Source organism: Mauremys mutica, chromosome 2 (genome assembly GCF_020497125.1).
Source record: "Mauremys mutica isolate MM-2020 ecotype Southern chromosome 2, ASM2049712v1, whole genome shotgun sequence".
NCBI classification, from domain to species: Eukaryota; Metazoa; Chordata; order Testudines; family Geoemydidae; genus Mauremys; species Mauremys mutica.
In genome coordinates, this window is record NC_059073.1 from 31,909,386 (window position 1) to 31,933,337 (window position 23,952).

General features: G+C 39.9%; 1 protein-coding gene across 3 annotated transcripts in view; it reads left to right on the forward strand.

Annotated features, from left to right (window-relative positions):
- The window catches only part of CSMD3 (CUB and Sushi multiple domains 3), a 1,155,643-nt gene that overhangs the window by 789,530 nt on the left and 342,161 nt on the right, over positions 1-23,952 (forward strand). For all 3 annotated transcript variants that reach the window (XM_045006341.1, XM_045006342.1, XM_045006343.1), the window contains 3 exons: positions 60-251; positions 5,491-5,617; positions 8,403-8,605. In XM_045006341.1, coding sequence (XP_044862276.1) covers positions 60-251; positions 5,491-5,617; positions 8,403-8,605 — 522 coding nt within the window. The remainder of the gene's footprint in view (positions 1-59; positions 252-5,490; positions 5,618-8,402; positions 8,606-23,952) is intronic.

Below are 23,952 nucleotides of genomic sequence, written 5' to 3' on the forward strand. Positions count from 1 at the left end.
AATTTCTCAAATGTGTTATCATTTTAATTCTGTTACTCCACTCTTTATTCTCATTACAGGTTTTGAGCTTTCACACTGTGAGGATCCTGGTGTGCCACAATTTGGATACAAGATCAGTGACCAAGGCCATTTTGCTGGCAGCACCATCATTTATGGATGCAATCCAGGTTACACACTCCATGGAAGTAGCCTTCTAAAGTGTATGACAGGGGAAAGAAGGGCATGGGACTATCCTCTGCCATCCTGTATTGGTAGTAGACTCTTTTTAACTTTAATGAAAACTCTACTGTGTTTAAAAAAAAAAGGAGCGAGAGAGAGAGATCCTTAGGCTTTTATGTTTTCTAGAAGCTTGTTAATTTTGTGTGTGATCTGGAAAACCTGTCTCAACCTGCTAAATATATCACTTCTTGGCATCTGAAATCAGGAAAGTAAATCCTAGACAATCAGGAAAGTAAATATTAATACAGGAATGCATAACAGAAATTGTAGTGAAATGAGTTTCTTGTAGTTTTTAACATTTACAGGTAACTTAGAAAAGGTATCTACAGTCTTGACTTGCTGAACTATTTGTAAAACCAGTCAGTATATTCCACTAATATGATTAGTTATAAAGCACTTTTCACATGTAAATATTTTTTACATAATAGAGTGCAAATGTCAAATATTAGGAATAGTGTAGTACACAACAGGAGGAAGGTGGTTAGAGTGTGGTTTTGCTACAGCCCTATATAAAGGGTGACACATAGTGTGTTGCCTCACAAATAGTGCAGAGAAGAAGAGGCACTCCTCCTCATTTGATTTTGTTGGGGATTGGTCCTGCTTTGAGCAGGAGGTTGGACTAGATGACCTCCTGAAGTCCCTTCCAACCCTGATATTCTAGGATTCTAGGATTTGGGAATCGGAGAGAGAGAGAGGAAGGGATAATAATTTGTCATTGGCTAGATGGAAGCCAAGGTTCCATCTATGTTCCTCTTTGCGCACATTCTCTCAAGAGGGGGCTGAGGATAACAGGCAAAAAGTTTGCACATGCCCCTTTATGCTCAGACCTAATTTCTGTGAAAAACTCGTAGGTGTCTTGTTCTGTCTTATGCCTCTGCATAGCCATTCATTCTAAGATCCTGTCTAGCCAAGAATAAGCATACTATTAAAATGAATTAAACATATCTTTCAAATTAACAATTGGTCATCATAACAAAAATATCCCAATATTTTGTTGGTCCTTAGAACTAGTGATCATCATAGAATTTCAGGGTTGGAAGGGACCTCAGGAGGTTATCTAGTCCAAACACCTTCTCAAAGCAGGACCAATCCCCAGACAGATTTTTACCGCAAATGGCCCCCTCTAGGATTGAACTCACAGCTCTGGGTTTAGCAGGCCAATGCTCAAAACACTGAGTGATCCCTCCCTCCTGTTGGATAAGAAGTCCTTCCTGGGCTAGCAAGTCTACCAACTTGGAGTCATGAAGGCAGCCAAGCTGTCTCAAGACAGTGAATATGAACCTCAGGTCAGACTATTAAGAAGCAGGGCACAAACCCTAAATTATACTTAGGTTTCACCTGCCATTTATTCAGTGTGAACTCCTCAGGCACTTATAACAGCCCACCCATGGAGTCACAAACAGTCCCTTTGAGTACGTCAATCTATTTTGTTATCTAGTCAAAGTTGTCTTGTTGATAGATGGTCCCTTACACCAAAAACTGCAACAATAGTCAGGTTACTTTCAGTCTAAAAGGACCAATCACTTACCCCAGGTCAATTGCACCTTAAATCTCATACCAAAGAAAAAGTTTGTAGCCAATCCTATAATAAACTATCTAAAGATTTATTAACTATGAAAAGGAAATAGAGTTATTTATAGGATTAAAGCTTGTAAACATACACACATAAATAAGTTAGTCTTAAGTTTCAAAAGGTAATAGAAGCTTCTGTAATAAGCAAGCTGGATATATCCCTTACAGCTAACCCAGGCTAAACACTCTGGATCTCTTGCTTATGCCTATAAAACCTTGCCCTCAAGAGTCCAGCAGTGTAGAGATGCAGTTTCTCCTTGTTAGGGATCTTTATTCATTCCCTCCTTCTCTGGCCAGCCAGCTCATCTGATGGGAGGAATTCACCTACATATCTTGTCTTCATGGGGTGGGGAGAGCAATCAACAAAGTCTTTTGTCCTCTATGATGATCCACAATTCAGTTTATTTTTGAAGATATAATTCAGTTGGAAACCAAATTAAATGTATCCAGACAAGAGTTTGTTAAATTGCTATATGCCAGTTATAAATCTAATTAAGTGTGTCCATACAGGAGTTTGTACTGGTTTGATTAAATAGATTCTTAAAATAACTTTAGTGAAACCTGTGCAAGATTTGTATATAGTCAAGGTATAAGAAGAGGAAAAGAAAAGTAGGTGTTGACAGCAACTATAAAATGATGCTATTTGATTCTACATTCCTTAATATAGCTTGCTTATTCATGTTAAATAAAATAAAGACCAAAATGTAGATCTATAGAATACACCTCTACCCCGATATAATGTGACCCGATAGAACATGGGTTCTCATACAACACGGTAAAGCTCTGACATGCTGCTCTGAGCAGTGTGTTAAGGGTGTCGGGCCAGGCTGGGGCTGAGGGGTTTGATAAGAGGCAGAGGGTCACGAGGGCGGTCAGGGGCTCTCCCCCCCTGAATCTGGGGGGAAGGAGCTGTGGGAGGGCACTTTTGGGGGCCCCCAGTCCCAGAGTGCCCAAGGGATTAGCAGGGGGCCGGGAGCAGCCCACTCTGCTTCCCTCGCACCGGCCCCGGCCCCAGCCATGTCACTCGGGAGAGGGGGGCTTGGGGGAAGGGATCGTCCCTGCATTCACCAGCAGTGGCGGAAGTGGAGCAGCCCAGCCACTCCGCCAGCTCCCAGCCACAGCGCTCCACTTCCCGCCACAGGTGAGTACGGAGGGCATCCTTTCCCCAACCTCCCCACACTCACTGGCAGCGGGAAGTGAAGCAGCCCAGCCCCAGCCAGCTCCACTCTGCCAGCTCCCAGCCGTGGCGCTCCACTTCCTGCCGCAGGTGAGTGCAGGACCTTTCCCCAGCTGCCCCCCAGTGACATGGCTGGGGTCGGGGCAAGGAAAGCAGAGTAGGCTGGGGCCGCAGTGAGTGGGGGGGGCTTGTCCAATGTCAGAAGGTGAGTGGGGGGGGCTTCCTTTCCTCAACCTCTCCTCACTCACCAATGGTGGGAAGCGGAGCGCCGTGGCTGGGAGCTGGCAGGGTGGAGCGGACTGGGGCTGGGCTGCTCCGCTTCCCACCGCTGCAGGTGAGTGTCTGTCAGGGGGCAGGTAGGGGTGGATAGAGGTCGGAGCAGTCAGAGGACAGGGTGGGTTGGGTAGGGGGTGGGATCCTGGGGGTGATTAAGGATGCGGGTCTCTGGAAGGGGTGGTCAGGGAACAAGGAATGAGGGAGGGGGGCAAAGCAAGTTTGATATAACGCGGTCTCACCTGTAACACGCTGAGATTTTTTATCTCCCGAGGACCGCGTTATATTGGGGTACCTCTAAATAATACATTATATATCCTATGTCTTCCACGTAGCTCCATGTCTTCTGGGTTTTGTATGTTGTCAAGAGTACTGTTAGAGCTTAATGATGTCTTAATAATAGTACAAACTGGAGAAATTGGTTAAAAAAGATGATGAAACCCAGCCAAGCAATATAGCAGCTAAGCTACATAGAAAAGGAAGATCACTAAAAGTATTGTATTCAGTTGTGTCCAGCACTAATGACAAAGTGAACATGTTCTAAAGTAGAGATGGGTCTGAATCAAAACAACAGATCCAGTCACCTTCAAACTGTGAGTTAGTTGAGCTCTGAATCAGGAATTTGTGGCTGTGCCCTGCTTTTTCTTGATAATATGCCATACCAAGCGCCTGAATTCAAACATTCTTGAATTTAGAGAAAGTCTTGATACTGGCTTGAAGTTTGAGATCATGACACATCTCTAATAAGTATTAAGTCAGGTTTTGAAATTTAGAACTCTAATAATAATAATTTATATTAATACTAAAAAGTGTCACAGTAAAACATCTAAAAGATAGCAGTTTTGTAATTTGACATTATAGTCAGAATCAGATTAATAATTTGAATGTTCACATTTCAATGCAAAAAAAAAATCTTTATGACACTGATGCAAAGAAAATGTTGGAAAATGTATGGAAATATATTTACCAATTTCATGCAGCCGTAATAACCAGAAATGAACCAAATGTATGTTTGCCACTGCCATGAACAGTTTATGTCATACTCTATTCCTTATGGTGGGGGGAAGAAAATCATTCCATTGTCATTATCCTCAAATCTGGAACAGAATTTCTAATATTGTTTCTTGGAACAAATATATATATTTTTTATTTTCTTCTACCAACAAATAATATTATTCTCACAGTGCACTCATTTTATGCCCCAAGTCTACAGTGAGAGTAACAATCCCATTCTTTGCCTTGAATAGTCACAAAGGAATATTTCTCAAAAGACCTTTTAGGGGTTATCAGGTTGGGAAAATACCTAAAAATATATGAGAATCTTGAAGGGACTACCTGTCTCTGAAAATTTGCTTCTATGTCGGAAAATCAATCAAGAGTGCTGTTTCAATTACATTTTGTCACAGAGCTCATAAATTATAAGGTAATAAATCTCTCAACTAAATATTTTAGGTGATGTTAAATCAAAATTGAACTGCATTTTAACTACACCAAGAGATCTAATCAAAGCATTATTTTGGCTTTGGTGTGGCCAAAAGAGAAAGCATTAGAGTGATTTAAAAGGAAGGAAAGCAAAATAAGGAGATTTAAAAGGCCTGAGGGGTCTTTGTAAAAATTAGGTTTTCTCAGAGGTGGGCTATGAATTATGAATTATTCAGGTTTGATTAATGATTGGCTGAGGCCAGCTAACAGGGAGTAACTTACCGTCTGTTCTCATTTAAGAAATAATGCAGCTTTGCTATGATTATACGTCTTTGGTAAAAAGTTTTACAACTTTGCTTTTAAAGCCCAAACTTTTAATTTCAGCCTGCATATTCTGGCTTTATTTAGGTTTTTTTCTGCCTCTCTTACTTTGCATTTTCTTTCCTGCTTACATGTCTGTTATTTATTTTACTCCTAATGCTTTATGGCTCTGTCATGCTTTCAGTTGTTAAGCTAAGATCTGCATTGTCTTAAGTGGGGAGTTTTTCTTACTAAAAATAAATGTCACGGTGTGTTCCATAATGACTGTATTGACTTCAAAATTATCAGAAAAGCATAGGAATTATAGCAAAATACATAAACATGTGAGTAAAAATACACCAGTACCTTATCTTTCCAAAGCATTTTAAGTCCTCCTTCTGTCTTGTGTTATAATTTCATAAAGTGTTGAATCCTAACATGCTTATGGTCAGCAATATATAAACATTTTGTAGAATCATGTTTAATGTGATAAAAATGATATGTAATTCGAATTGTGTTTTCATTAGCTGAATGTGGAGGCCGTTTTAAAGGAGAATCATCAGGAAGAATCTTATCTCCTGGCTATCCTTTTCCCTATGACAATAATCTGCGTTGTATGTGGATGATTGAAGTAGATCCAGGAAATATTGTCAGGTACTGTAATTGAAGCAAATATGGGCTTATGTTCGTGATAGAGAAGGGTTCAATCCCCAAAATGTGGATCCAAGCCTATATGTCTAACAAAAGTCTGATCAATGATTTTGGTTTAAGCCCATCTCAAATCTGAGTGTCATTACTCTTGTGAGTGAGGGTTTGTAGGGTTAGGTAGTAAAATTATTTCATTAGTTAAAATAGTATGATTAGTTTTAGAACCAGTAGCTGTTAAAACACACAAACACATGTACCTACACACACATACACAGAGTATATGGCTCTAAAGCCATTGGGCACAGCCAGCGTAAGACAAAGTGAAAAAAGAGAAACATCGGAAGGAATAGGTGGCAGCTTAGTAATTAATTTCAAGTCAAGCATCTGATCACAATTTATAGAATAATAGACTTTAAGGTCAGAAGGGACCATTATGATCATCTAGTCTGACCTCCTGCACAACGCAGGCCACAGAATCTCACTCACCCACTCCTGTATCAAACCTATGTCTGAGCCATTGAAATCCTCAAATCATGGTTTAAAGACTTCAAGGTGCAGAGAATCTTCCAGCAAGTGACCCGTGCCCCACGTTGCAGAGGAAGGCGAAAAACCCCCAGGGCCTCTGCCAATCTGCCCTGGAGGAAAATTCCTTCCCGACCCAAAATATGGCGATCAGCTAAACCCTGAGCTTGTGGGCAAGACTCACCAGCCAGACACCTAGGAAAGAATTCTCTGTATTAACTCAGATCCCACCCCATCTAACATCCCATCACAAGCCAAAAGAAGGTTGAGGGGAGATATGATTGCTCTCTACATATCTCCCCTCAACCTTCTTTTGGTTAGGCTAAACAAGCCAAGCTCTTTGAGTATCCTTTCATAAGACAGATTTTCCATTCCTTGGATCATCCTAGTAGCCCTTCTCTGCACCTGTTCCAGTTTGAATTCATCCTTCTTAAACATGGGAGACCAGAACTGCACACAGTATTCCAGATGAGGTCTCACCAGTGCCTTGTAAAATGGTACTAACACCTTCTTGTCTCTACTGGAAATACCTCATCCGATGTATCCCAAGACCGAATTAGCTTTTTTCACGGACATATCCCATTGGCGGCTCATAGTCATCCTGTGATCAACCAATACTCTGAGGTCCTTCTCCTCTTCTGTTACTTCCAACTGATGCATCCCCCACTTATAACAATAATTCTTTTTATTACTCCCTAAATGCATGACCTTGCACTTTTCACTATTAAATTTCATCCTATTACTTTTACTCCAGTTTACAAGGTCATCCAGATCTTCCTGTACGATATCCCGGTCTTTCTTTGTATTGGCAATACCTCCCAACTTTTGTTTGTTTGTCATCCGCAAACTTTATTAGCACATTCCCACTTTCTGTGCCAAGGTCAGTAATCAAAAGATTAAATAAGATTGGTCCCAAATCCAATCCCTGAGGAACTCCACTAGTAACCTCTCTCTAGCCTGACAGTTCACCTTTCAGTACGACTCGTTGTAGTCTCCCCTTTAACCAGTTCCTTATCCACCTTTCAATTTTCATATTGATCCCCATCTTTTCCAATTTAGCTAATAATTCCCCATGTGGAACTGTATCAAATGCCTTACTGAAATCGAGGTAAATTAGATCCACTGAGTTTCCTTTGTCTAAAAAATCTGTTACCTTCCCAAAGAAGGAGATCAGGTTGGTTTGGCATGATCTACCTTTTGTAAAACCATGTTGTAATTTGTCCCAATTACCATTGACCTCAGTGTCCTTAACTACTTTCTCCTTCAATTTTTTTTCCAAAATCTTGCATACTACAGATGTCAAACTAACAGGCCTGTATTTCCCCGGATCACATTTTTCCCCCTTTCTTAAACATAGAAACTATGTTAGCAATTTTCCAGTCATACGGTATAACCCCTGAGTTTACAGATTCATTAAAAATTCTTGCTAATGGGCTTGCAATTTCAGGTACCAGTTCCTTTAATATTCTTGGATGAAGATTATCTGGGCCCCCCAATTTAGTCCCATTAAGCTGTTCAGGTTTGGCTTCTACCTCGGATGCGGTAATATCTACCTCCATATCCTTTATCATTAGATGCTTGACTGAAACAACATATATATTTCCAAAAGAATTATATGGGTACATTTTAATTTGTGTTGATCAGATTTTGACATATATAACATGATGTTATTTTAACATGACTAAGAAAATAATACCTGAAATGCTCTTTAAAAAAAATCATTTGGATTACAGGTTGAACCTCTCTAGTCCAGCACTCTCTGGTCCGGCAACATCTGTGGTTGGGCATGATTTTATTTTGTTTTTTTAATGCTTTATCTGTTTATTTCCTTGTCCCAAAACAGTAAAATCATGTAACAACACTAAGACTTTGTTATGAAGAGAGCCGGTAAGCCTTGGTGAGGCAGCATTGCAAGCATTGTTCTGTTTATTCTTCTTGGCAAGATAAAAATAAAAAGAGACCCGCTCACTAAAATATTGACCTCCCGAGGGTGCCAGATTAGAGAGGTTCAACCTGTATTTGAATAGCCCAACCCGTATGTAAACTCAAATATAGTTAGATTCAAAGAAAAATTCAAAGCATTATCAAAATACTTTGTATGTTTCATATATGTTCACATCTTTACTTTTATGGTTCATGGTATCAAAAGTAATGTGGAGAAATATTTGTGTAAATTCAGATTTACTTTCTATATTGATTTTAATATTATAATTAAAGAGATGTTTCTGGGGAAAAAAAATGCTGACAGAACTATCATGATGCTTTACAGCCTCCAGTTTCTTGCTTTCGATACCGAAGCATCACATGATATATTACGAGTTTGGGATGGGCCACCAGAAAATGAGATGCTACTCAAGGAAATTAGTGGATCTCTTATTCCAGAAGGCATTCACAGCACACTGAACGTAGTGACTATCCAATTCGACACAGACTTTTATATAAGCAAATCTGGGTTTGCCATCCAGTTTTCAAGTAAGTTAATATATTTTTAAATATAATCTTATATAGTGCTCCTTGAGCCAATTGTGGTCATGTTCTTCCTCTCATTGAAGTTAATAGCATAATTTTCATCGACTTCAATAGAAGCAGAATAAGCCTCCAAATTGTAGTAAGTATTATAAAGCCATGTTTTTGTCATGTTTGTGACAGAAATTGTTGTTTCCATGGTTTAAAAAAAAATCCATGACTTTTGCTACGTTGGCATGGCTTCAAAGGCAGCTGACAGACAGCAAGAATGCTAATAATTAGGGCCAGTGGCTTGTCACAAAGGAGGTAGAGATGGGAGTGTCACAGATTCCACTCTTCTCTGATCTATAGAAGAAGGAATTGGAGCTAGCATAACTGCTTTCAGAAAGCTCTGTGCAGAGATCCTGCTGCCTTTGGATTGGCCGAGGTGCTGAAGAAAGAGCAATGGTTCTCTCCTGCTTGCCTTCTTGCACTGCTTCATCTACTGGGTTTAACAATCAGGCAATATGATTGTGGTTTTAAACTGTTACTCCAATGTTACTACTTTTTAAATGGTTAAACCAAAGAAATAATGTAACTTTTATTTTTATTTTTTAAGTAATTCCAAGCAATCATTTTCCAAATCTATACTGTGACAAACCATTAGTTATAAGACCTGATCTACTTACTAAGGCAAAACTACCAGACTTCAAAGAAAGTCTAAGAGTATTTTTCTGATAAGTATTGATGGAGTGGATCCAGTAGTATAATTTTCTTCAGCAGCTTGACACTCCTTAACTATGCTTAATTTAGGCTCTGTATATTTGATATTAATCCCACTCACTCTGTTGTAAGAATATTCATATATATGTATGTGCACGTACATACAAATACCTTGGAGATGAGTAGCTCGGGGGCGAGATGAATGTGATGTGTGTGACTGACAGAGGTTGAGTGGAAGAGGCTTCTGTAGTGGGAAGTCCCTTTCCCTGCTCTTTCTACAGCCATGGTAGAGGCTTCTATGGTGGGAAGTCTAATGCTCTTTCTACAGCCATGTGGCTCCCCACACAAAATCCTGATTATCCCTCTCCCACACACAAATGACCTGGTTCTCCCACAGCCCTCAAAATATTGTCCCCACTGTTTATCTCACACAGCCCTGCTCCACCACGCTCCTATACATACCCATAGGCAGCCTTCCTTCTCAATCCTTAGTCACACTTTCTTAGTTGGTGTTTGGGATAATATGTTGTGGAGGGACATGGTGGGAGAATGGTGTGCTTGGTCCTTTAGCTAGTCAATAGAGGAGCATATGGCTAGAGAGAGGGAGCATGAGGCTGAGCACAGACAATGGGGGAATTGTGCCTGTGTGTGGAGTGTGGTGGGATAAATGTGCTTGAGCTGGGAGAGAGGCAGGGGCAAAGTATTGCAGAGAGGATCTCCCCTCTGACAAACCTCCTATGCGCTATCAGAGTGGAACTTCACTCTGATGAACTAGAGAAGTTCATATGAACAGAGATTCACTTCTCTGTATTCCCACCATCAGTGCTGAGGCTCTTAGATAGTGCTGTGGGGAGTCTATGAAATGTTATGGCTTCAACACTCAACTTCACCTCCAGCCCAAGGCTCTTGCATACCCCTGTTCCCCTCTGCACACAAGCCTCTTAGTGAGAGGGACACCAAAAATAGGTGAGGCTGACATCACGTATTTCTTAAATTGTCCAACTTCCATTAATTTTAATTCACAGACTCATCAACAAATTGAAAATTTTGAGAAAATCCAGTGCTTTCTCTCAGAGTATATATTGTACAATTGGGGTAGATACTCTGTATTCTCTATTCAAAACAAAGATTAAATTCCTGCTTTTAGTTAAAATAAATTAAAATAAAAGAGGGAGAGAGGAAGGGAGATAATTTCAGGTTCTAATATACTTTCTTTGATTGTCTAATGCTTCTTGAATAAAACAGATGACGACAGCATAGTGTCTCTTAGGGTATAATTAACAAACAAAAAATACTAGCTTTTACTCTCCTTTTGCTGTTTCTTGAAATGCAGATTTTGAATATCCAATAGGATTATTAACATCTTTTAGTGTGCTAGTAATTTTAATCAGTGGCAATGTAAATTATGTTTAATTATTCATATGATACTGAGTGTTTTTTTAGTTAAATTAAATGTTTATTATTAGAACGAGATGCTCACACTTTCACTATCAGTTTGTATAGCTCTGTATTCTGTGATGTAGCTACAAAACTGCATGTGCATAACTCAATGACTCCAATGGATGCAACTGATGAGATAGCCAAAGCGAAGTGATTCCCTACAATGAATTAGAATAGAATTTGATTCCATTTATAGATTGTGCAATATATATGAATAGAGAGATTTAGAAAATAGTTAATAAAAAGGGTGTAATGCCACAGTGGTCTTGAAAGAAAAGGAGATGCATATAGAAGGAGGTATACTGTATTATACATATAGTATACAGAGAGATTAAACAATAGTTATCATTCTTTTATCTACTTTACTATATGCAGAGCTGGTAGCACCATCTTATATTAATGTTATCTCGTGCTTCTCATTATAATACCTTGTTTTAGTTGCTTATAATTTTGCCAAACTTGAACTGTTTTGGCTGAAATTTTACATGGAAGTGTCTACATTAGCGTGATCTATCTATCTATCTATCTATCTATCTATCTATCTATCTATCTATCTATCTATCTATCTCAGCCAAAACTGTTCAGCCATTTCCAAGAACTAAGCTAGGGAAAAATAAAGTATTTTGTCCATGTTAAAAATAAATCTTTAGATTTTTCTTTTATATGCTGTGCTGTTCCCAAGCTTTGGAGCAGGGACTTGAAATTTGGCAGGGAGTTGCCCTTGTGTCAGGACTATGTCTTTTTCTATCCTTGTGAAAATCCGCTGAAATTTATCCAAGTTATAAGCCTTTGAAAAATTGCAGTTCAATAGAGACGACTTAGATATTAGCAGCTAAAGTTCTCAAAGATTCTGTCCTCACTGTGCATGCTCAAACCTCTAACACAGTGGTCCCCAACCTTTTTGTGGCCAGTAGCATATTCATGTTTTCAGAAGAGTGTGGCAGGCGCCAAAACTTTTTCAAGGCTTATTTTGTATTTGTACATTAAATAATATGAAAAACATCATATTTAATATAACATAATATATGAATCCAGAGAGAAGAGAGAAGCCAGAGAGAAGCTGTGAGGACAGAGAACACCGGCACCCACAGCCTGCAGCCCCTGAGTTCTCTGTCCCCATCAGGTGCGGGGCTGCGGCTTCTCTCCCCTGCTAGGCACTAGGCGAGAGCACATAAATGCCCCGGCGGGCACCATGGCACCCATGGGCACCACGTTGGGGACCACTGCTCTAACAGCTACTATCACTGACCAGACTGTACATGTGCCATTTCTTCAAAGCAGCTGAGCATGCTCTAGCCAAGGGCTATAGGGATGAAGACAGACTTTTCCTGTAATGGTTGCTCCTAGTTCCTCTGGGCCATGGTGGGGCTGGGCACTGGAACTGAAAGCAGGGAGTTTGTCTCTCCAGTGTTTTCAGTGGCTTCCTACTGGCACCCAAGTAGAATGGAGAAGGAAACAATCTGAATCCAGTGCAGAGAGGCCAAAAGCTGGACCGGGGCAGGGGGAAAGGAGTAGATTAGGACAAATAATCTGGTGAGGTGGACTGGAGGGAAAAGAAACTGGGACTAGGATTTGAGGGGGAAGTCTGGGATTAGTGAGGGAGGATGAGTGCAGACTGGGACTGGTTAGCCAAGGGGACTGGGGCTGGGAATCCAGTGAGGCAATTGGCATTGGGGGACTGGGACCCAGTTGACTGGGGGGCACTAAAATCAGATGAGGGGCTGGGGGCGGGGAGACTGGGACTAGTGGAGGGAGCAGGGGTGAGAGGGAGGAGAGATATATTTGACAAGGAGCTGGCATGGGGTTGGAGAACTGGGACTGGCTGGGCAACAAGGGAGGGGGTTGAGGATGGCAGACTATGAGATACCTTAATTCAGCCCCTTTGTACATAAACATTATGTTTGTCTTTAATTACACAATCACATAATCTTTTTTTTCCCATGAGATCCTTACATTATTCACTTCACATGATAAACCCATTTGGGGGATGAATGAAGATTATGTAATGGAGGACTCTGTCGTCTGTAGGACCCCTACCCCATTTCTTGTAGAAGATAGAAGGTGTGTAGTGAATGAAGCAGGTGATTTCAGGAAGAGAAGAAGGGGTCTTGAATGCTGTCCTGGAGAACTGGATTATATCCCTGTCTCTACCACAGAATTTCTGTGTGATGCTTAGCCAGTCACTTAAACCGGACTTTTGGAGGTGGTCATTACTTGGGTGTTCCTTATTTTCTGGGTGTTCAACTTGAAACCCTGGGCTTGATTTGCAGAATTGCTGGCACTCACATCTGCAGCTGAAGTCAACAGGAGCTGAGCTTGAGTATATAAAGTGCTATATAATGCTAAGTACTCTGAAGCAATACAATTCTAAGTGTCTCAGATTGGGCCCCAAAAGTAGTGATTGCTTTTGACCTTAATCTCTCTTTGTCTCATCTCCCTATCCGTAAAATGGGAATAATACCACCCCTAACTGCATATGAGTTTTGAGAAGCTAAATTAATTAATGTTTGTGATGCATTTGAATACTATAGTGATGAGTGCCATAGAAAAGCCCATGACAAAATGAATAATTCTATCTTCAGTGCAGAGTTTGAAGAGCCTGCGGTAAAAAAAAAATAATTGGGGCCACACTTTGAACAATAAGGAGAAAACAAAATGTTGAATAGCTGCTCATTAAATGAGCACAGTTCAGTCTGATCACTGAATGACGCATGGGTATGTGAGGAAAAAAGAGTGTGATAATGATGTAATTAGAGACTGAATCATAATGCAAGTTGGCAAGGAAGCCAGGATAAATTTGCACAGGCAATCTTAATTCTGGTATTTTCTAACTTTTGGGTACTTGACTTCGCAATCATAATAGTGCTCTTTTAACATAGGTTATTTGGATTGTAATGTGGGTAAATGGCCCATGGTCTTCAATGGGAGCAGGATCAGACCGACAGTCTGTAACTGGTACCCACTCTGTGCCCCATCCTGCTCCCATTGAAAACTGAGGATTTTACCTTTGTCTTTAATGGGAAAAACATCTAGTCTCTGTGAGTTTAATCTTTTGGGGGACAGGCTATTTTTATAATAATGTAAATCATCAAGTCCAAACTGTCATTACTATAGGACAGGAAATCCTGACTCAGTAACTTGTACCTACTTTTTGTGGTTTGAGGCTAGACATGCCCTGTTTCAAGCGGATGGATGTACTGCAGGAAAGGATCAAACATCATTTGCATGCTTTGTTATGCTTATTTAACCTCAAACTAATAATAATTATCTAAGGAAGGTGTGAACAGAGAATGCAAGACTCTTGAAGACTTAAAGATTTACTCAGATATGTATATTTTCTTAAACATTATTTCTTAGAGAAAACGTTACTTCCTCTGTTCCAATTCTCTTTATTTTATGTAAAAACATTTTTTAAGTTTCCTCAAATAATTCTCCTCCAAATATTTTTAATAACTCTCATAAAACCCAAGTAAATGTGGCTTTGACATATTCAGTTGTCACTTCAGGGGCCTGGGCAAATACTTTATCTGTTACTGTTCTGCTATTCCAATCCAAATCAAGGATAAACTTAATATTGATAAAGTTATTCTAAAAGAACATATCATGACATTAAAATGATGAATCTAACACATACACACACACACAAACACACACACACATATATGGAACAATACAAAAACAGGATGATCTCCCATTCTTTCCCCCTTCCCAGCGATGCAACATAATACTAATCTAGAACTGCTACAATAATAGTGATTGTGTGTAAATGTCTGTGACATGCTTTAGAAGTATCCACAAAATAATTAATAGTCGTATTTCTGTTAATTACTTAAGGTAATATAAATGTATTTTTGTATTACTTAAGGTAAAACATATAAAATACATTTACACACAATCACTATTATTGTAGCAGTTCTAGATTAGAATTATGTTGCATTGCTGGGAAAGGGGAAAGAATGGTTGGTCAGCCTGTTTTTGTATTGTTCCATTTGCCATGGTGTCTGAGAACAATAGACACACAGGCCAGGCCAGAGGCAATTGCAGTGAGGTGGAAAAGAAGACAAGGGAGATGAGATGTTCTGGCATGGTAGCATTTCCTGTGAGGAGGCTAGAAAATAATAAATGCCTCCTGTCCTGATTTCTAGATTCCAGGCAAAATTTTGGAGTGGGTTTTTTGTTTTACATGTTCCTTTAGAGAGTGTTCTGCATTACTGCTTCATATATGATACACACTTTAGCAACCACATCCCCACAGTGCTAAATTGCTTCCCAGGTTGACATTGGTATCCTTATTAAATCATCTTTCTTCCAGTCAGTATCTGGCCTCCTGAACTAGAGAGGGGAAAAATGAGTCCAAGCCTTTGAAACTCACAATCTCTGTGCATTTTAAAAATCTAATGTAAACAAAGAACAAAAAATGCCTAAAACAATCTTAATTTTAAAAGTGATGGACATGACTTTGCCATAGGTCTGAAGTCTTCTTTGACGGCTAGGGTGGGCTCTGCATTTTCCAATGCCTTAGGTGCACAAGACTTTGCACCTCATATATGGGGAGTGCAAGTCATAGGTATAGCTTCCTCCCAGGGTGGCCTCTGCATTTTCCAACACCTTATGGGCAACTTCAATAATGGAACTTCTGGCATCTCTTAATTTTAAACTAAATACCTTTCAAACTTCCATGGTCTCCTTTGAGACCAAGTGAAATAAAACTGAGGGAATGAAACTGCAAGGAGTGTCCACTGAAATGTAAATAACAAATAGTGGGAAAAAGTGTAATAAAAACACAGTGGACTGAAAACTGTGTGTGTACAGGCACTTCAGGAAAATGAGTGTTTGAAAAGTCAACAGTTCTACTGCAACATTAGAATTTTGGACATCCCATCTAAGAGAGAGGGTTACAATCCATGATGTAGTTAAAAACCTGATGCCAAAGGTTCCAAGCCATGAATCTGAGGATGACACTATTTACTGAGAATGGTTTTACAATGATGTGTCCAAATGTAGCACACAAACATGAAGGGATTATCAATATCACATTTTCCTTGTCATCTGGCTGAGACAGGTTACCCTGAGCCTCATTCTGATTTTGAATATCCCAAATGAAAATCAGGAATACTCCCTTCTGGCCATAAGAGTCTGTATGAAGCACAAATCCAGTCCTGCAAACAAATGAAATAAGAAGAGAAAGGAACAAATATCTGTTTTGCCTCCTACATACAATCCACTATACAATCCAGGTCCAGACAGATGAATTAACATTAATCAAAAAAACTTTTCTTCACTTGACTTTGCCTGCATTGCAACTAAAAAGTAATGGATAGTAGAGAGAGAGAGATGGGTTTTGAAGTGAAGGCATCATTCAAAGAGTTGGAAGATGGCCTTTCTAAGATTTCTTTAAACAAAGTTTGCTTTCCTGACTTCCAGAGCATAATTTTAATCCATCTGTAATATATTGTTTCATTGTTGGGCTAGGGGCTTGATCCAAAGCCCACTGAAGCTTACTAGAGTCTTTCCATAGACTTCAGTGGACTTTGGATCAGACACTATAATTATAATTAATACGATGGCAATTAATTGCAATATAAAGATAATCCTTTCCCCTCTCCCCAACAGACCTCAAATACCCAAATTAAATAACCAAACAACTACAGATGAATCAACTAACTTCAGTTGATTGTCAGTCTAAAATGGCACAATTACAGTTACCATGTTGTACTTTTTTTGTGTGATATTGTTTGAGTTGTTTATAATGTTTAAAATATATTGAAACAAGACATTGTACTCATATCCATGTAATAGTTAACCTGACAATACCACTTGTATTTTAATTCCCCCCACCTCCCCCCCCAAAAAACAAGTTAAAATACATATTGTATACCTATATGAAAATATCTTAAATATGTTTTATTACAACCCATAGCTGACTTTTAAGAGAAAGATTGAAGAGCTAAAATATAAGTTATTGTAATCTCCTAACAATACATGGTTTTCAAACAATTTTGTAAATAGTAGACAACCTTTAATAGAGTCCCAGGCTTAGCACTGTACCCCTATCTGGTCACTGATTTATGAGTGCATCTGTCCCCCAGATTTTCTGCTTCTACACTTTGCTTGGACAACCCCATGTTCCCACACAGTTCCATTTGGGAAGGTTTCCTGAGATGAAATTTCTGCAATTTTGTGCTGTATTTCTCTAATGGCAGAGACTTCTAGTGCAGCTGTCCTTAATGCTGTATTTTAAAGAATCCTTATTGAGGTTGCAGGAACAAACAATCCCGATGTGTAGGAAGAAAAGTAAATATGGCAGGTGACCAGCTTGGCTTAACAGTGAAATCCTTGCTCGTCTTAAACACAAAAAAAACAGCTTACAAGAAGTGGAAGTTTGGACAAATAACCAGGGAGGAGTATAAAAGTATTGCTCAGGCATGCAGGAGTGAAATTAGGAAGGCCAAATCACACTTGGAGTTGCAGCTAGCCGGAGATGTTAGGAGTAACAAGAAGGGTTTCTTCAGGTATGTTAGCAACAAGAAGAAAGTCAAGGAAAGTGTGGACCCCTTGCTGAATGAGGGAGGGAACCTAGTGACAGAGGATGTGGAGAAAGCTAGTGTACTCAATGCTTTTTTTGCCTCTGTCTTCACAGACAAGGTCAGCTCCCAGACAGCTGCACTCTGCAGCACGGTATGGGGAGGAGGTGACCAGCTCTCTGTGGAGAAAGAAGTAGTTCGGGACTATTTAGAAAAGCTGGATGAGCACAAGTCCATGGGGCTGGATGCGCTGCATCCGAGGGTGCTAAAGGAGTTGGCCGATGAGATTGCAGAGCCATTGGCCATTATCTTTGAAAAATCATGGCGATTGGGGGAGGTCCCGGACAACTGGAAAAAAGCTAATGTAGTGCCCATCTTTAAAAAAGGGAAGAAGGAAGATCCAGGGAACTACAGGCCAGTCAGTCTCACCTCAGTCCCTGGAAAAATCATGGAACAGGTCCTCAAGGAATTAATTCTGAACCACTTAAAGGAGGGGAAAGTGATCAGGAACAGTCAGCATAGATTCACCAAGGGCAAGTCATGCCTGACTAATCTAATTGCCTTCTATGATGAGATAACCGGCTCTGTGGATGAGGGGAAAGCAGTGGATGTGCTATTTCTGGACTTTAGCAAAGCTTTTGATACAGTCTCCCACAGCATTCTTGCCAGCAAGTTAAAGAAGTCTGGGCTGGATGAATGGATGGTAAGGTGGATAGAAAACTGGCTAGATGGTCGGGCTCAACGGGTAGTGATCAATGGTTCCATGTCTAGTTGGCAGCCGGTATCAAGTGGGGTGCCCCAAGGGTCGGTGCTGGGGCCGGTTTTATTCAATATCTTCATTAACGATCTGGAGGATGGTGTGGACTGCACCCTTAGCAAGTTTGCAGATGACACTAAACTGGGAGGAGTGGTTGATACGCTGGAGGGTAGGGCTAGGATACAGAGGGACCTAGACAAATTAGAGGATTGGGCCAAAAGAAATATGATGAGGGTCAACAAGGACAAGTGCAGAGTCCTGCATTTAGGACGGAAGAATCCCATGCACTGCTACAGACTAGGGACCGAATGGCTGGGCAGCAGTTCTGCAGAAAGGGACCTTGGGGTTACAGTGGACGAAAAGCTGAATATGAGTCAACAGTGTGCCCTTGTTGCCAAGAAGGCTAATGGCATTTTGGGTTGTATAAGTAGGGGCATTTCCAGCAGATCGAGGGATGTGATCATTCCCCTCTACTCAGCACTGGTGAGGCCTCATTTGGAGTACTGTGTCCAGTTTTGGGCCCCACACTACAAGAAGGATGTGGATAAATTGGAGAGAGTCCAGCGGAGGGCAACAAAAATGATTAGGGGGCTGGAGCACATGACTTACGAGGAGAGGCTGAGGGAACTGAGATTGTTTAGCCTGCGGAAGAGAAGAATGAGGGGGGATTTGATAGCTGCTTTCAACTACCTGAAAGGGGGTTCCAAAGAGGATGGATCTAGACTGTTCTCAGTGGTAGAAGATGACAGAACAAGGAGTAATGGTCTCAAGTTGCAGAGGGGGAGGTTTAGGTTGGATATTAGGAAAAACTTTTTCACTAGTAGAGTGGTGAAGCACTGGAATGGTTTACCTAGGGAGGTGGTGGAATCTCCTTCCTTAGAGGTTTTTAAGGTCAGGCTTGACAAAGCCCTGGCTGGGATGATTTAGTTGGGTTTGGTCCTGTTTTGAGCAGGGGGTTGGACTAGATGACCTCTTGAGGTCCCTTCCAACCCTGAGATTCTATGATTCTATGATTCTATGAATGTTCTGTGGGTTTCAGAAAGGATTTCTGAGATTCAGCAGTTTTCTGTACTACTGGCTACTGGGTTGTTTTCTTTACGTTTTACAGTGTTGTTGGTACAGGTCACTCCTTAATGTATAGTTACTCTTTCATCCCCTTAAACAGAAAAGATAAGACTTTTTTCCTGTTGTTTACTCTGTAAGAGACAATTTTTCTCACCTCTATTCTTTCAGGGCCTGATCTAACAATTTCAGTAGGCTTTAAATTAGGCCATTAAGTTTAATTTGGTGTTTGATGTGCAGGTTTCAGAGATTTGAGAGAGATTTCCTGTCAGAAATATTCATGAATGTACAGACTCCTGAGTTTTGGGCCTATGTTTTTGTTTTGTTAAGAGCTCCTGGACCATTGAAAGACTTAAACATATGAAGCTGTTCTATGGATTTATTTCTTCTATCACTCGCTGCCCATCTCTCTCTTTCAAGCTAGCAATCATTTTTAAGACTACAGCTAGTTACATTGGTGCCCATGAAAAGCTTTCAATTCCTGTCACAGGTTAGTGATTGGTACTAGCAGCAGCAGTAATTGTTAGCTCTTCCTCACTCTTAGATTAGTAGTATATGGGATGTGTTTTCTCTATCCAGATAGATATTGTGAATTAATGTTTGTACATAAAACATCCTGTTGGTGGCTTGTAGCCAGAGGTACTTTAGGCTGTAGTATTCCTATGTGAGAACAACTAACAATTAACGAAGAAAAAAATGGTTTCCTTGGTCCTGTCTATGTAGAAGCTATCCATTTTTGAGTATTTATTTTAATGTTAATTAAAATGAACCCTAAGGCTCAAACTCTGTCCTGACTTAAACCATACGCAACCCCATTGGGACAAAATGCTCCCATTTACACCTCTGTAAAGCCCAAGTAAAACTCTTGATTTCACTGTAGTTACTCTAAATTTACAAATGTACGACTGAGAGTAAATTTTGGCTTAGTCATGAAAATGTCATAAATCAGGGAAGCATTTGATTCTAGATTAGTAATGTATTGTCCCTCAAACTAATGTTTAAAGTCCAAATTTTAATTTCTCATTTGTAAAACACATCTTGAATCCTGACAAATCTGCTAGCATTCTTTCTTTTCAAGCTATGTGGAAATGTGTACGACACAACTGAGATAAAAAATCTGGCCTTTAATAAAGTGATGACCAATGGGGCTTTCTTCACCTACTAATGGAAATCACCCCAGAACCCAATAGTTTTCTATAAAATAAAACTGAAAGTGAAAGAAAAAAAAATCTGTTCTCTGACCCAAGTGCTTGAGCCATAGTGAATGGAAATACTCTTATGTTGTATTTCTAACAGAGTTCTCTGTATCTTCCTTATTAATCCTTTCTCTTTTGTTAATAATTTTTATTTCATTACATTATTTAAAGTTAACATCTGATCTAAATGGTGCACAATCAAAATGTTGCCTTAGTAATAAATTGGTATGAGTCAGTGGCTTTGAAATGTTGGCAACTAAAATATTTTGAAGATTTAGATTATAACACGTATTTTATTTTTTCATTTTACAATAGCCAGGAAAAATAGATTCTGAGATATATGGGTTAAATTATTCTGGGTGTCACTTCCTCTTCTAGTTGCTGAATGAAACATCATTCCAGGGGTCTGCCTATGGACACTTTTATGACCCTATTCACCATAGTATTTGAATGTTTAAAGTGGTGGTGGTGGGAGCTGGCCAGCCATAGTAGCCTTTAGGTAATAAAACAAGTTGTTTGAGTGCCCCTACTGTATATAAAGGGGATCTTGATTGTCTGGCTGAGGCGCAGCCCCCATTAGGGAGGAAAGCTGCATGAGGCCTGGGCATGCTGCTCTCTGTCCTCCACCTGCAAAGAAGCTTTCTCCCCAGCTGACTAATATGTGAGTTCTTCTTAGGCATATTGTAAATTTGTATTTGGTTCCCATATTACATTGATTAATCTACAGTCTATTCTGCTGCTGTTATGAGAACAGCCTACTACAGAAAAGTCACAGCATGTTAGTGAACTTCTCAATTAAGGTTGCTGGAAGTTGACTTGGTGCAGGCTCTAAGTCTTTCTATAGGAATAGAGTCTTATCTGGATTATACAGAGGAAATGTGGAGAGTAGATGGAGAACTACAGAAAGTTAGGTAACAATAGATTCTTTTTCAGGCCTTGCCACTGACTCACTGTTTGTCCTTGGGCAAATCACTTAAGTGTTCTGTACCTCAATTTTCCCTTCTGTAAAATGGGGATATATTTGTCTTTTTTAAAATGCTTTGAGATCCACAGATGAAAAGTGTTATATACAGTTTATTATATAATGTGTGAAAGTACCATGTGCAGGGGCTAAAAGTAAGCAGAGGGTCTTTTGATCATCTTGTAAATAGTTAGTTGAGTTCAAAGGGGTCTCACATCTTAAAGATCAACCTTAGATCCAAACTGCTTATATATATATATAGTCATAAACTATTATGTACTATACAGTTGAGACTTCTGGCATGTTCCAACAACTCCTATTGGCCGGGAATGGTAAACCACGGCCACTGGGAGCTGCAAGGGGCTGTGCTTATGGACGGTTGGATGGTCCACATCAGCAAAATCTCGCAGCCCGCAATCAGATTACCCTGATGGGCCACTTGCAGCCTGGGCACTGCAGGTTGTCCACCACTGTTTTGAACATTTCTGTGGGACTCAAAGACATGTGTGCTTAATTCTACTATATATTTCCTGTCTGTTCTTTGTCAAGTGATTCAGGCTATGTCTACCTTGCAATTAAATACCCACGACTGGCCTGTGTCAGCTGACTCAGTCTCGCAGACTTCATGCTATGGGGCTGTGAAATTGCAGTGTAGAAGTTCAGGCTTGGGCTGGAAGTCAGACTCTATGATCTGCCCCCTTCATGTGGTCCCAGAGTCTGGTTCCAGCCTGAGCCTTAATGTCTACACCACAAGTAAATAGCCTCATAGTCTGAACCCCATGAGACCGAGTCAGCTGACATGGGACACTATGGGTATTTCATTGCAGTGAGACATATCCTCAGACTTTGTGTCTTTCAGTTCCCCATCAGTAAATTAAAGACAATAGTTTCCTACCTCACAATATTTAGCTATCTTGCTAAATACTTGGAAGGTCTGTATATCTGAGGTAATGGGAGCCCAGTAGGTAGATAGAGAAATGTTGTAGGATAGATTAGAGAAAATGGTATTGACTGATGAGACCAGTGCAGTCTCAATGCCATATCGTTCTATTCAAATTCTAAAACCAGAATGCAATGAGTCTATAAAATCTGAGGGCTTCAGATATATATTTAACATTGTCTGATTATAACCTTCTCAGTAATCTTTTCCAAAGAAGGGAGATTAATAACTGGTGACTAGGTGATACTGGGTGGCTCTCAATGTCTAGGGGATGTTCCTTGAGCAAAGAGCTTTATTTTTTTTCCAGAGAATTTGGTTATTTGCTATCAGATTTGTATGTGTATATATATATCTATGTAACACCAATCCACACAGGGGCATGGGCAGTGGATATCAAACCTGTGACCTCTCAAGCTAAATACACAAGCCTTGACTTACAGAGCTAAAACACACATGTCTCTTAGCCAAGACTGTAACAGGCTCATCACTCTCTAGCTGGCATAGCCACCACTAGAGGGGGACAGAGTGTCACTCCAAGCAAGCAGGGGTTACATGCATCCAAAGAAGGGACAGAGCTGGTATAAAGTGATTGAAAACATTGTGGTCAATCGTAACTGGAAGGGAAAAAATGGCATAAGTGCAAATGAAGACATTATAGACACCAATTTCTCTAAAAGGAAAAAGTGCTCTGTTGAAATAAAATAGGTGCCAAACGTGTTTGGTGGCACTTTGTGCTGTACGACAACACAAACTATGCTGTTTCCCATACCTAGTAGTGGAAGTGATCTGCCTGGCTGAGCCTAGTATCTGAAACCATATGTCCATTATTTAATTTGGGACTGTTTTGAAGCTGTGGGCAAAATGTTAAGGAATAAATAGCATTCAATAGTGCATAGTTGTATTTAGAGAGAGAGATGTAATTATGAGCCATACTGGAAAAGAAAAAGCTCTGAAAATTATCCAGTAAGACTTGATAAGGGCTGTGCAGTATTTTTTGCTTTTAAAATCCATTCTGTTCAAAGCCATCTGTAGGAAATTTGTAAATAAAAAATAATGTAGTATAATGTATTAACCCCATGCCTGTTATCCATTTCTTTTCTTTCTTTAAAGAAACAAAGTACATCTGTAATAATAATAATAATAATTAATAATTCCTCAGTTTGGAGCCAGGATAATGTCAAGGAATCTGTAACCCCAATACACAGGAGTTTATGTAACTGCCAGTTCTGAAAACTTAAATGGGCTCTAAAACTTGAGAAACACAGCAAACACACACACACACACGCACACTCACATACACATGTACACACTACAGTCACACACACAAACACACACATTGCAATCAAAATTAAGTTCATGATTTTGTCGATACTGCTCCCAAATCTGTATTGGATCAACAGAAGCAACAGTAGTTAAAAGTAGTTAGAATGTATTTTAATCAGTAATTCAGCAGATATGTCAGGTGCAGTTTGACAGTAGAGTGGCCATTTTGCACCATTACTCTTCAGAGAAGAGCTGCTCCTAAAAGTTGGATTTGGGATGGTAAATGTGAGATTTGAAGTCTACACTTAAGTAAAGGTGTTAGCTCAAATTTGAGGCAGATTGAATTTTTGAAACATCTTACAGACTGTCTGGATCCTGAATGCTCTGGGTTCAGGACAATATGAGTTTGAAATACAGTACCCCAACTTAAGGTACATAGGGTTTGGAAATACACATTGGGCTTAGACAGGTTAAGAATAAACTTGTTTTGGAAATGTCTTTGTCTGAC